We start from the raw sequence: 14,186 nt of genomic DNA on the forward strand, positions 1-14,186 counted from the left end.
GTTATTTAAATAATTAATATAAATCATTAATTAAACAAAAATATAAATATTTAATCTAATTAATTATATATTTAAATAATAACTCGCCAAATGGCAAGATATTATTGGCTCTATTAAATCCCCATTCAGAGGGATTGAGATCGATAGAAAGCTGTGCAGGGACCAACCTGAGCTTCTCTCCAACGATTAGGGACCTAGATGTCTCAGAAATAGTAACACGGGCAATCAGCGTTGGAGTTGCTCTTGTGGACTAGGGTTTAGGGTTTAAGGACTTAGGCTCCGTTTGGTCTGTATATGCATTGGGATATAAACATTAAGACATAGACACTTGAGACATAGACATAAAATATTTGTGTCTGTGTATAGTGTTTGAAAATAATAGACATGACACTAGTGTAGTGTCTAATATTATGTTTGGTTGTAAAACACTAGAACACTACATAACTAAAAATGACTATTTTATCCTCATAAATTAAATTAAAAAATAATTAATATTAGAAGTAAAAAAAAAGAGTGAGATAAAAACCCCCTATTCTTGACCATTGATGCTGGATAATATAGTTTGCACAATAATGAAAAAAGAGGAATTACTATAACAGCAATAACACAATAAATATCAAGCCAATATCAGAATTTTAGTATAGCAATAGTTACTAACATATTAGTAACAGAGAAACACTACAATAAATTAACAATTGCAATAGAATTTAAATAATTACTAGTAGAATATCAACATAATTCACCAAATTCAATAAAATTAGAAACAATCAAATCGTACAATAATAAAACTAGCTGTATCTTTAATTAGAATACAACTAGTTAACCTGAGTATGCAAATACATTATGCCTAAAAAAATTCAAATAATTTCTAGTACAACAATTTATAGTCCACTACAATTGCAGATATAATAAAATTAGGAAAAATTTGAAACTCTACGTGTCATGTTCTCCTCTCCATATTTCTCACATTTCAGTTGCTAAGTCCTCACGCCATTGAGTCCACTCATGGCTACTTTCCACAACATCAATTATGTCGGCTTCATCAACAATTGTGTCATCTCCTACGAGTATATGCTCTGGTAAAACAGTTGCATCTTCCTCGGGATAAACATCCATGTTCATCCGAATAAAATTTTGTAACAAACAACACGCAATAATAATGTAGCTTTGAATTCTAATTGGATAGAATGAGAGGTTTTGTAGAATTGCCCATCTCTTCTTAAGCAACCCGAAGCACCACTCAATCACATTTCTAGCCGAAGAGTGCTTCTTATTAAATAACTCTAGACGATTTTGTGGTGCACGGTGACCTTGAGCCCACTCATTCACATGATACCTGACATTTCTATAAGGAGATAAAAATTCTCTACCATTGGTATAGCCAGCGTCCACTAAATAATAAGACCCTAAAATTGAAGGATGGAAAAATTATAAGGGGTATATTGTAATTCTTTAATAGATAGCTAATGCACTTATCAAAAGATTAATTTAAACATACCAACAGGTATTTTTAGGCCATTACGTCGAGTAATTGCATCTCTAAGTACCCTTGAATCAGATGTCGATCCTTCCCAACCGCTAAGGACATAGACGAAATTCATGTTCCGATTGCAAACTCCTAAGACATTGGTAGATATTCTATATTTCCTTGTCCGATACCTAGATTTATCACCCTTGGGACTGTGACATCTATGTAAGTGTCATCTAATGCTCCTAGATAACCCTATCAAATGGACAAAATAAAATAGTTATTACATACAAGTAAACTTGACCAATAAAAATTTAAACTTTATGCAACACCTTACCTTAAACCATTTCCATCTAGGATCTATACAATCCTCTGGTACAGGGTCTGCCTTTGCAAATAACACACGTTGGACACGCAAAACCGAACCTAATACCTTATGAAAATACCTACTAATAGTTTCAACAGACCTATAAAACCTAACTTGTACGCTGCGATTTTTGGTATGATGAGCTAATATGATCATGAAAGTTGCTACTTGCTCGCCTATGCCAACATGACCATCTTCGTCTAACCCACCTTGAACTTGTAGCAATTCACACAAATTTGCAAATGCATTCAAACTCATTCTTAACTCCTATATGCAATTTCTATCTCCGCCTGCCCCAATGATGTTATCTAATGCATCTCGCCTTAATGGCAATGTGTTCACTCTTCGCCCAATTGAAGAATGACCCCACCTTCTATTCCTAATATACATATATAAAGTAACTAAAAAAAACAACATTAATGTGTCAAATTGTATTCTCATGATCCAGTAATATCCAACACATAGTTTAATTTGTTCAGAACAATCTATCATCACTTTCTAACAAACAATAAAAAGTAAATGCATACAAATAAAATAAATTCTAATATCCAGTTTGACAACACTAAAAAATAAGCTTTTCTTTATCATTTTAATTAAACTTCAAATAGAGAAAACACTCATTACATAATCACATACTCATATTATCAAGCTAATAGTTTTTGATACATAAATGGAGAACTCTTAATTTAGTTATCATCACTTATAATCTATTTTATTGACCAAAATAGAGAAAACAACATAACCTAACATAATACTCCAACCAAACCCCATTAAAAATATAATCATTTCAGATATTTAAAACTATAAATTTGCAAACCCAGAACAGGGAGAACAGAAGAGTACCTAACACATATGTGCTCAAAAAGGAAAAAAGAATATCCAATATAGCAGCATACAAATACAACATACAAACAAACAAAAATATTATAATTATGTCAAACCTTGAGTTGAGTTTTATAGCACAGATGAAGGAGAAAGATTGTGATAAAACAATAAAAAACTATAGAAAAATGGCAGCACACACAAGTGAAGAAGACACAAAGCTGCAGAAAGCCAGAAACAGAGGAGAAGAGATTAGAATTAGTTAAAGTTTGTGAAAAGGAGAAGGAGATTGTCTTAGAATAATAAAAAGCTTCACAAATCAACCAACACAAACCCACAAAGAAGAACACACGAAGCTTCAGAAAACAGAAGACAAGAGCTCAGAATTGATTAGGGTTTGCAAAAAGAGAAGAAGAAATTTGGAATTTCAAAAAATCAATGAGGATAAAATTGTCCAAAAAATGTTTTATTATATATACAAAAATATCATTTTCTTATATATTACAGTATTCGATAAAATGTTAATAATTACACTCCGACCATTACATATCGTAACATGTACATATAAATATAATTTATGCTATACTAAGTTTAATATTATAAGACCCGTGTCTTTGCTTCCAGGCCTGGCTTCCATGCCAGGGCAATTGGAAAAAATGTTAAAAATAAAAAACCAGGAATGATCCATGTGGTTCTGCTCTTCTTGGACTTCCCCTGGCCCATGACCCAATAAAAATTAGATGAAGGACACGCTGGATGTTTTCCTCTACTACACCGGCTGAAAAATACTTGCGCCTTTTCATTCGAACACATAACACCCTGACCCCTTCGTCGTTTTGCATCCAACCACCAACACCTCTTCCGGGAGACTCTCGCACGAAGTTTCCTCAGTCCACAGACAGCAACCTACACAATCCAGGTAAGTCATCCCGAATCCCTTACTGCGATTCGATTTAGACCGTCTGTTGGTTGCTTCACGGAATCCCACCCATTTGATTGTGTGAAACTGATATCATCAACAGCCGAGGCCGTCTGTACATGTTGCATGTTTTTTTCCTGCAAAAAAAAAGAATCTTTTCACTATGTTTCCTTGCATCGTCATTTTTGTTATATGGGGCCTTTGATTCGATGGTGGGGAAAACCATTATCCAATCTCGTTGGTGGTATCCCTTCATGGGGTGCACTGTTTGCTGAACCCTTGCCTTGGTTCGACTATCTTGCGCTGGCTACCTTCTCTGCATGTTTCATCTAACATGCAATCTTGACGGTTTTTATCATTCCTTAGTCTCGTTGCCTGCCTGTTTGTTTTACTTCACGATTCTCGTGTAGAACCACTGAGTTTGACTAGCAGAAAAATGACTCACTCCGGAATCCCTTATTTTACGTTCCAAAGCTTTTGCACATGTTTCTGTTGTTCGCTTCCATTTTTTCTCCTTCTCAGATGAAACCCTAAACCCTAACGATATTTTCGATTCCTTCAATTTTTGACAGTGTTTAACTATTAGAAAAGTCAATAACGTTTCTCCAATATTGTGTGCTGTTGTTTGAAATACTATTTAACCACCTCTAGATTACGACTCTCAGGGCTGTTATTTGTACTGTAACAGGTGATCATGTCTTCATCCAGGAACAAGGGCAAGCGGCCTGCAACAGACCTTCAACGAAACCAGCAACACCGCCCACTGCATTTTCTGAAGCCAGTAATAAGGCCCCCAAGCTTCAAACTGGTAAGCCACCCCCCCGAGACGTACATCATAGGACAACCAATGTTATTACTTCCTGAATGATCAATGTGTTGGCCAACACTTTCCTGTTCTTTCACAGGCCCTCCCGATTAGTCCAAACAAACTCCCGAGCGGGGCCCTGTACATAACCCTGATGGTCCCTAACGGCAGGTGTATCGGCCATCGGTGCTTCTTGAAACAACAGCAAAATGGCAGCATCGCATTAACCCGAGGTTGGCCAGAGTTCTACCGGACGTACCAAATTAATTTAGACTCCATGCTTCTTTTCAAGCACAAGGGGAACTCTGAATTCCAGGTGCGTATCTTTGACTTTGGTAGACGCGAAAACACATACTGCCCCCAACCGTCAAAGGAACCTCCGTACGAAGCGAAGGGTACTTACCGGCGTGCCCGCTGTATCAACAATCCTTCCTCACACAAGGCGAAAGCGATAGCCCAAACGCACAAGACCAAATGGCCATTCTTTGTGATGGACCTCACTGACCGCGTCTTACACTCCCACCTGTTGGTAAGGCACCAATTCGTTTTCTTTTACGTATCTTCATCAATAAGTTTATTCTCTGTTAATGATCTGCTGCTATACTACAAATAGCCAAATGTCCCTCATCTGAGCCATTTCACCGATCAGAGACACACACTCTTCCTATCACACGGACACATTGAGGTCGAGGCCACCTACACAAGATTTAGTAGCAAGCGAGACGGTTGCTTCGGGGTCATCTCCGGAGGCTGGGCAGAATTTGCCAGCCTGTGCAAATTTGATCCAGGAGGTGTGGGGATCTTCGAGGTCATGTCAACTGAGCCAGTCACAGTTCTGCAGGTCCGAAGGAGCAACGACGCCGCAAGCTCCTGAATCTTGCTATCCTTATGTTGTTAACCAGACTTGTATTTTGTGGATGAACTTTGTGTGTATCACTTTTTGGGAATTCCGTTACTTGATGTGCTAATTCCCGGGAAAACAATAGACCAAGTTTCTTGTATTTTGTGGATAATGTTGTATCGCTCTTTGAAAATAGACTGTGTTTCTTTACACACTTACTATTAACCACCTACGGCAGGGGTGTTGTCTTCTTGTAATGTCTTCGCGTCCCAGCTTGCTAACCAAATTGAATTCCATCTGCAGCCTTCTTACATTACACTGACTAGTACTGCTTTACTTCAGTGGATTTCTCCATATTAGTTCTCTGCATTCGCTATGATGTAATTAAAACGGCTTAATAAGGACAAACAAATATTTCTCATATACCAACTCCCAACTTAAGGTAAATATTGAAATCACTTGCGATAGATTAGCACAACATTTGCATCTGCATCAAGGCTTTACAGGTGCATGTCCATGTAGAAGTGCTACTTTATTTTTTTTTTTTGGGTACTTTGTAGAAGTACTACTTGACCAGTTCTGCAGGAGGAGTTGGGGTAACATTATTAAGGTAACGACATAATACTTGGCTCTTTTTTTTTCCTCGGCAAGAGTCCAGGCCCATTGCAACATCGAACCCAAAACCAACAACTTCCCTATCGCCCAATTGATATCCCACCTATCGACCAAACAAAAAAAAACAAGGGTTCCCTCCTACACGCTGGCCAGGTATCTTTGTTTCCACCTCCATTGCCACTGTCCATTACCGACGACCATTACGAATTTCTTCTTGCCATCACCATTTCGCCAGATAGCATCTTCATCATGTCGCTGTGTCTTAAGAGTGGCTGTGTTCTGTTTCCTATCTCCCATGTCAGCCCCATTTCCTTCTCCAACCAGGATTTGCAACGCTAACTAGTTAACGTCGTCGCCACTGTTGAAGACCATCAGGATCCTCCTCCATTCAATCTCCCAATATCGAACCCTCTCGGCGGCGACGAGGTTTGTCGCCGGGTATATGGAGCTCTCCCTAAGTCGCCGCCTTTGGCTTGCAGACTCACCAAACCTCGTCTCCATTTCATCAAACCCTCTCGTCGGCATCGTTTCTTTCGCTGGGCATATGGGGTTCTCAGTCAGTCGCCGTCATTGCATTAAAGACCCTTCCAAGCTTGTCCCCATTTGATTGCCGGACTGAGGATGGTGACCATCAGAACAGCCGTCGGTGCTTTTTGAGATATGGGTTTTGTATTACATACTTTTTTTTGGGGAACGACAGTAGCCCACGTCCGAAAACCCATAGTGAACAAAAAAAAGTAACCCATTTCCAACAAAAAAAAAAATAAACCGGAAATTATAACTCAAACCGAAAAAAACCATAGTATACCGGTTCACAAATAAACTAAACTTTGGGCCAAACATATAATTTCCATCAAATACCGTACGGATGCCATTCTATCCATCCAAACGGCATCTTTCTATTTGGTCCACCATAGTCCTGAATATACTTTCCCCACCAAAAACAAAGCCTCACATACAAATATAAAATCCATCATTGGTAACACTTGATACTCATATCTAGTTCTTTTTTTCTTTTTTCTTTTTTGTTTTTACTTATTGCAAGCACAAAGACACAATTAGCTATGTTATTGATGATAAAAGAGATTCCTTGAGAAGCATCATTTACCATGTCACTTATTGTTCCTTGAGGAAAATTTCTACATCACATGAAAATGAAGATTTATTAAGAATAAAATAGAATATACATCGCAAGCTAAATGTGACAATGTATCTAATAGAGAGTTGAGTTGTGCAAAAAATCAATAGAAGTCAAAGTTATTAAATTGTTTAAGAAAATTTAAGCTTCAATTATAGTTTTAACAATAAAAAATAGTTAAAAATTACATAACAACAGCAAAAGGAAACAAATTATTAATTATATCATCATGAAAATAAACCAAACCATGAATAAATAGTAAAAAAGTGAAATACAATGGCTAAGAGAACTCAGAAACAACCTCACCTGGCCGAAAAGAATACCATACACAATGAAAGCAGTCACAGTCTCAACTTCTTTCCTCACCAGTCACCACTAGAACCCGAAGCCAACTCCAAACACCAAAATAACATAAAACCTTCAAGATATGATAATCAAACACTTCAACATTGTAATTTGATACCCAAACAAAAAGAACAAAGAAAGCATCCAAATTTAAGCTGCACCTGGGATAAAGTCTTACACCCGGTGACTAAGCCACACCAAAGTTTGTGCACTTTCCAGCTTCAAGCACCTTTCATGTCCTTGCACAACCTTCTCCGTCGCACTCAGCGGTTGAATTCTTATCAAAACCTGAAAAAAAAAGCAATTCTCAAATTCAAACACACAAAACATCAATTTCTCCAACCACAACAACGAACAGAGAAAAAGTGAAAATTGAATTATTGATTACATATTGTCTAAATAACTATTAATCATAATATTAAATCTTTACATTAGCAATTTAGTTATATAAATCACCAAGTCATATAATAAAGATATAATTAAGAAAATAGAGAATAATATACCTGTGATTTTGGAGAAGAGATTGCTGACTATTTTTCTTATATCCAATTAATTTTTTGCTAAGATGCTAATGCTGGAGCCTGCCGAAATAATTTTTTTTAAGGGCACCAAGAAGGACAGTCATCACAAAAATGATGACAAAGTTATCGCCGAGAGTATGTAAAGTGGCAATGCTGCAGCCTGCTGAAATATTTTTTTCAATAAAGTATATTATTGATTAATTTAAGAAATAAATATGGCTCATAGGAAGATATGCAAAGAGATCATAATCAGATAAACCAAACCTTGAAGAGAACATGAAAGAAGCATGTCTTCAGATTGGCGTTGTTTTCAGTTACAGGTTGCACAGGCAGTAGAACTTAATTATTATTATTAATTACTCAAATCAAGGAAATAATTTCAGCTCCATTCAGAAGAAAACCAAACCCTCCCTAAATTCATTCTCTCCAATAAAGAAAAGAGTACTACAAAGTCTAATTCATAGTATCCGAATCTAGATGCAGCAACATTGAGTCATTAAATCAAAGCAAATTCAACCATTCAGCTTTTAGATTTGTGCTGCTCGATTCCAATTTTCCTGATTAACGAAAAAATGGAACCTCCTTAGCACTTATAGAGTTGAACCACAGACAATGAACACAATAGATATAGTAAACCTGGTGAGCACCTTCAATTTCTCCTTGAGAAAGTCAGCCTCACTAAAATCATCTCTAGCTTCCCCCTCCAAATGTTTAAGACAGGCCTCATATGCTTCAATGTCCCTGTTAACATTTTCAACCTCCTTATCAAGCCTATCAGACAATACCCTCATGCAGTCAAGGCATAAAGTCTACTCAATCTGGGACGGAACAGTTCAATTGCTTCAAAAATCAATCTCAAGTGAACCACGATAGTGTTTGAAATATTAAGAATAAAAATCGATTTTGATTTTATTGTATTCAAGTATCATAACCAAATTCATTGTTGTCAATGTCGATAAGATTTCATAGATAAATTTTCAAATCAAACAATAACATTCCTTTTCATCAGAATCAGCAGCAGAGGCATAAACCATAATGCAATCTTATTCATAGTCAACATATGCACAGAGGTTAATAAATTAAAAGCACAGGTAAGAGTAAATAAACATAGAAAAAACTGGAGTATGCACTATGATGCATGGACACGGACACGGGACACGACACGACACGGGACACGCCGATACGCGAATTTTAAAATCTTATATGACACGGGACACGCATACATATAAAATATAAAGTATTTTTTTGATAAATCCGTGATGAAATATCAACATTTATTAATCAAAATGATTAATTGAAGCTGAACTTTGCCTAAAGACTAACAAAGTTGAAAGATGATGTTAGGAGTCAAAAAATGATTCTTCATTTGTTAGTATTGGTTTTGCTTTCAATTGTAGTGTTTTTTGTTGTAATATTTTGTAAAATTTGAATGCACTTTGTTGTTAGTTTATGGCTATGATGCACGGACACTGACACGGACATGGGACACGACACGACACAGGACATGCCGACACGCGAATTTTAAAATCTTACATGACACGGGGACACGCATACATATAAAATATAAGTATTTTTTAGATAAATCGTAATGATAATTTGATATTTTATTGATATTAAAATATAAATTAAATTTTTTAATTAATTTTAATGACTTATTTTAATTATATCAAGTATTTAAAATATTTTTTTGTTTTAATAATTAATAATATATACTATATCTAAATTTATTTTAAGAATAAGATTGGAAACGCTGATACGTGATGGTATTTAGATGTGTCCAGACGTGTCCGAAGAAGAATTTTTTCTTTTTTATTAAGACACGGTTAGACACGACAGACACGCGTGTCGGACGAGTGTCGGTGAGTATCATATCCGAAATGTGACGCGGACACTAAAACTTGGCGAAGTGTCCATACTTCATAGATGCATGGATATACTCAACCTGAATCTTCATATCAGTTGAATGCTAAAATAACCAAAGATATTAATTCAGTTTTAATTTATGCAGGCAAATATATGAAAATATTAAAAGAAGTATAGAAAAGTACCCACTAAAAATGTAAACAATTTGTCAATAATGCTAGTTTGAAAAAAAAAGTTTAATATCATCATATGATTGTGATGCTTGAGAAGCTTCATGAGAAAGGGAGCACGGTTCTGGAAATAAAAGATGCTATGAGAAGCTTCATGTGATGCTATTGAGATATATACTATTTGAGAATTATCAAATAAAAGATTTCTTGTCCTTTAGCTTTGAACTCTTTCTAAACGGTTTGTTCTTCATCCAACTGTTTTATTTATATATGAAAGAATGCCTTGTTAGCAAATACATAAAGCTAAAATATACATAAAGTTTACAACCATGACTTGAATAAATGCCAAATAGTTGAAGAAACTGAAAATTATTGGCGATAGGATAAAAGGAAAGCTAAAATATACATAAATCTAAACCGTAGCATCTATATGCCTAACGCTACCAACTACTAACATAATTGAAAAGGAAAAGCTAAGGCCTAACTATGAGCTATCCTCAAATTTGGATCTTTCAGTGCCCTTCTTGCAAATGCTACCTTTAATCAACATTTTGGTTTTCCTCATCAAGTAGACATGCTTAAATATAAATTGTGGCTTACTTTTAAAACAACTAAAATGATTATTTGTCAACCTTATCATCTAAATTCGACAACAATTATAGCATTATGAACAACTAAAGGATAAGAATCGCCTTATGAACAAAATGAAATTTTAAAATATAATATACTGAAATTTTAGAAATCAATTTAGGTTATGTACACTGTTCAATTTAATTATGGCATAGAAATCCATCAATCAATAAATTCAAAGATATGTTAGCTATCAACTTTCTGCATGGTTCTGTTTCAACAAATGATCTATTATTAGTCTTTGAACACTAAGGAATCAAGCAAAGTTGTCACAAACTGGTTGCCTCCATCACTAATCCATAAAGGGAGAGGAGTCCCCCAAAATCTACTTCGGCTAATTGCCCAATCTCTGGCATTTTCCAGTCAATTCTGAAATCGTTTATCCTGAAACACGCAGGAAAAACACAAATATTTGCAAAACATACACCTTCAGCAAATGGGAAGGAATGAAATGAGATCAAATAATAAATAATCAGTTCACGTGAAAAATGGGCAAGCAAGATATTATAAACCAATAATCAGTAAATCTGCTTATTATTTTCCAATAATTTCTCTTTCGATAACTCCACCTTAACAAACCTAAAATGAAGTAGCACATGTAAGATAAATAAACAGTCGTAGTAGTTTTCAATTTAGTATATGATAAATACTACTGCAATTTGAAAATTATAAATAAAACATAAAAACAACAAACATGACAATTGTACAAAATTGAAACTTGTAAACATGGATCCAGCAACACAAAATGGTCCAAAAAAAATAGTAGATCTATATGTTCTTTTTACAAATAGATGCATACAAACTCCCCCAGAGAAATGATTTTACAATCCCAGGTTGGTTCTGACATCGGACACCGTAGAGAAGCATACCTTTGACAGAAGTGTTTCACAGAAAAACAAAATACATGCTTTTAACAATTTCAAGTACATAGCAGTACTAACCTTACTAAGAATGTGGGTTCTCAAAGCAAACTTGGAAATCATCTTCACCAAAAGCAGGGCGCAATGGACAATGCCAAAAACAAATCCGAATCAAGCATTGGCCAAAAGTCAACAAAAGCAAAAAGTGAATCTGAAAAAAGGATTTGAATAAGGATTTGACCGAGCAAGTTCCACCTAGTGAATCTGAAAAAGGATTTGCAGGTGTTCTAAAGTTTCACCAACTCTTGTTTGAACGAAAGGTGCTATATATGGAAAAATAATATTGGTCACCCAAAAAAAAGAGTAAATCTTGAATATGAACATGAATTTTCGGTGGAGATGTGAATTTAATATGACATGATGTATTCGCTTCTTTCTGTAATATACTAATATACATACATGTAGCTTAGCTTAAGAATTTTTCTTGTTAAAAAAAAATGGCTAGAATTACACAATCAGTTCAGTTGACTCAATTAGGAGAAATTAACTGTGATTATAATTATTCTGGTTATTAATAGTGAAAATTCGTTAACCAGCTGAGGAATATTATATCTATTATCCTTTTTCTTAAACTAAATGAGAATGTCAAGAATGAATTTAGATAATGCTTAAAACTTAAGTTAACCTAATACATATAGCTTGGTTTCCTCCTTCTCAACCATGGATGAAAATCGACGCCAATCGTACGGTCACAGATTCCGCCGCGGCAACATGTGGTGTATATGTTCATGATCACGGTGGAAATCATTGTTCTATTTGGACTGCAGATATCTCATAGCCTTGACATACCAAGTTCATGGGTGAAGTAGATCACTGGTTCAAGCAATTCAAAGTCTTCGCCAATCCATTGGAGAAGTGCAAAAAACTCATTGGTATAGAGAATCAAACTTCAATCAGATAGTTCAGCAGACTTCATAATAAAGAGGCTATATGTTAGATCATTGACCTCATGATACGGAAATAATAGATAAACATAAAGACAAGAATTCAAACTGAATAAAAAGATACATTAAAATTGAAATAGAAACAAAAATGATAGATTGAAATTGAGTATAAAGAGAATCACTCTACTTCTACCCAATCTCTTGACGCAACAAGAAAGGGACTCCTCAACCTAACTTGTCAACGCCATGGTTTGGAAATTGATTCGAAGGGACTCCTCAACCTTCTAACCAATTCCCCGATGCAACAAGAGAGGGACTCCTCAACCTCAATTGTCCACACCATGGTTTCATCACGAAACCAAAAAAGGGTTTTGAAACCTCTAAAAATTCTATGCTACGACTACAATAGCTAAAGAGGTATTTATAACCTCTTATTAGGTTAAAACAAAGAAACCCTAAAGCCCATAAACATAAGGCCCAATCTAGTAATTAAATAAACAAAATCAAAATACATTAAATAAAATATTCTAAAAATGTAAACTAAAATATCTTCTAAATAACTCTTGAACTCTTCATATCACGAACATTTGAAGCACGTATCATTCTCCTCCTCTTCAAAAAAGATTCGTCCTCGAATCTTGTAGGTGGAAAAAAAAAGAAATATATGAAAAGGACAATAATTATAAGGAAGATAATTTCTTTTTTTTTTTGTTTTTTTCTTCTTCTTTTTTTTTGTTTTTTTTTTCACTTTATTCTTCTTCTTTTTTTTAAAAATAATGAAACGCAAACGAAAACAAGAACAAAAAGAAAGACGCGACAAATACTGGACTCTTTTTTTTATGATAAAAGAAAAACAAATATAGATTAATAAGAATTAATCTAATACCTGAGCTCTGATACCAAATGATACGGAAATAATAGATAAACATAAAGACAAGAATTCAAACTGAATAAAAAGATACATTAAAATTGAAATAGAAACAAAAATGATAGATTGAAATTGAGTACAAAGAGAATCACTCTACTTCTACTCAATTTCTTGACGCAACAAGAAAGGGACTCCTCAACCTAACTTGTCAACGCCATGGTTTGGAAATTGATTCGAAGGGACTCCTCAACCTTCTAACCAATTCCCCGATGCAACAAGAGAGGGACTCCTCAACCTCAATTGTCCACACCATGGTTTCATCACGAAACCAAAAAGGGGTTTTGAAACTTCTAAAAATTCTATGCTACGACTACAATAACTAAAGAGGTATTTATAACCTCTTATTAGGTTAAAACAAAGAAACCCTAAAGCCCATAAACATAAGGCCCAATCTAGTAATTAAATAAACAAAATCAAAATACATTAAATAAAATATTCTAAAAATGTAAACTAAAATATCTTCTAAATAACTCTTGAACTCTTCATATCACGAACATTTGAAGCACGTATCAATGTCTCACAAATCAATAGTGTTATTCCCAACTCCCTTGCCATGAACAAACCATACCAATCATCCAAGGGGAGTGCTAGGGGAACAATGAAAATTTTGAACAACATGAACAACCACCAATCAAATGAAAATACACTACATCCTAATTTAATGCTACTAATTAAATTTACTCTTTTAACCATATTAATTCACATTGTTTACACATTGTTCAAAAATCTTGTTGATTACCTATACTTTTCCATCATCCAAATATCAGTTTTTAGGACTAGGGATAGGGATAACAATGAATCTTTATGGGGGCGGAACCTCTACTCTATGTCCGTCTTCGTTTAATAAACTATCTCTCGCCTTTACTTCATTTCCACGAATATCTGTTTATTTTCACGAGTATATATGAATAATAAGTTTTAAATTAAAAAAAAAAAACACAATCATAATA

General features: G+C 34.9%; 2 protein-coding genes and 2 long non-coding RNA genes across 10 annotated transcripts in view; all 4 read right to left on the bottom strand.

Annotated features, from left to right (window-relative positions):
- LOC107615930 lies at positions 964–2,093 on the bottom strand. Its single transcript, XM_016317943.1, has 3 exons — positions 1,806–2,093; positions 1,660–1,723; positions 964–1,406 (listed from the first exon to the last, which is right to left on the bottom strand). Exons 1-3 carry the CDS (start codon positions 2,091–2,093, stop codon positions 964–966), a joined length of 795 nt encoding a protein of 264 aa, XP_016173429.1.
- LOC110266934 lies at positions 6,774–7,665 on the bottom strand. Its single transcript, XR_002354249.1, has 3 exons — positions 7,482–7,665; positions 7,282–7,393; positions 6,774–6,976 (listed from the first exon to the last, which is right to left on the bottom strand). It is a non-coding gene; the product is annotated as an uncharacterized LOC110266934 (long non-coding RNA).
- LOC110266935 lies at positions 8,062–8,963 on the bottom strand. Its single transcript, XR_002354250.1, has 2 exons — positions 8,489–8,963; positions 8,062–8,398 (listed from the first exon to the last, which is right to left on the bottom strand). It is a non-coding gene; the product is annotated as an uncharacterized LOC110266935 (long non-coding RNA).
- The window catches only part of LOC107618846 (pentatricopeptide repeat-containing protein At1g25360), an 18,450-nt gene continuing 14,313 nt past the window's right edge, over positions 10,050–14,186 (bottom strand). For 4 of the 7 annotated variants that reach the window (XM_021112645.1, XM_021112644.1, XM_021112647.1 and 1 more), the window contains exons 7-9: positions 12,050–12,370; positions 11,446–11,575; positions 10,050–10,888 (exon numbers count right to left, since the gene is read on the bottom strand). The gene's annotated coding sequence lies outside the window, so the exon portion shown is untranslated. Of the gene's footprint in view, positions 10,889–11,445; positions 11,629–12,049; positions 12,371–14,186 lie in introns of all 7 variants that reach the window. The other 3 variants (XM_021112649.1, XM_021112646.1, XM_021112650.1) reach the window with 3 other exon arrangements.

This window comes from Arachis ipaensis, chromosome B09, assembly GCF_000816755.2.
Source record: "Arachis ipaensis cultivar K30076 chromosome B09, Araip1.1, whole genome shotgun sequence".
NCBI lineage: Eukaryota > Viridiplantae > Streptophyta > Magnoliopsida > Fabales > Fabaceae > Arachis > Arachis ipaensis.

Coding starts and splice junctions, on each gene's coding strand:
- LOC107615930 (XM_016317943.1), bottom strand. CDS start 2,093: ATGAGTTTGAATGCATTTGCAAATTTGTGTGAATTGCTACAAGTTCAA. Junction 1,724..1,805: donor CTAGATGGAAATGGTTTAAG/GTAAGGTGTTGC, acceptor TCCATTTGATAG/GGTTATCTAGGAGCATTAGA. Junction 1,407..1,659: donor CCCAAGGGTGATAAATCTAG/GTATCGGACAAG, acceptor CTTCAATTTTAG/GGTCTTATTATTTAGTGGAC.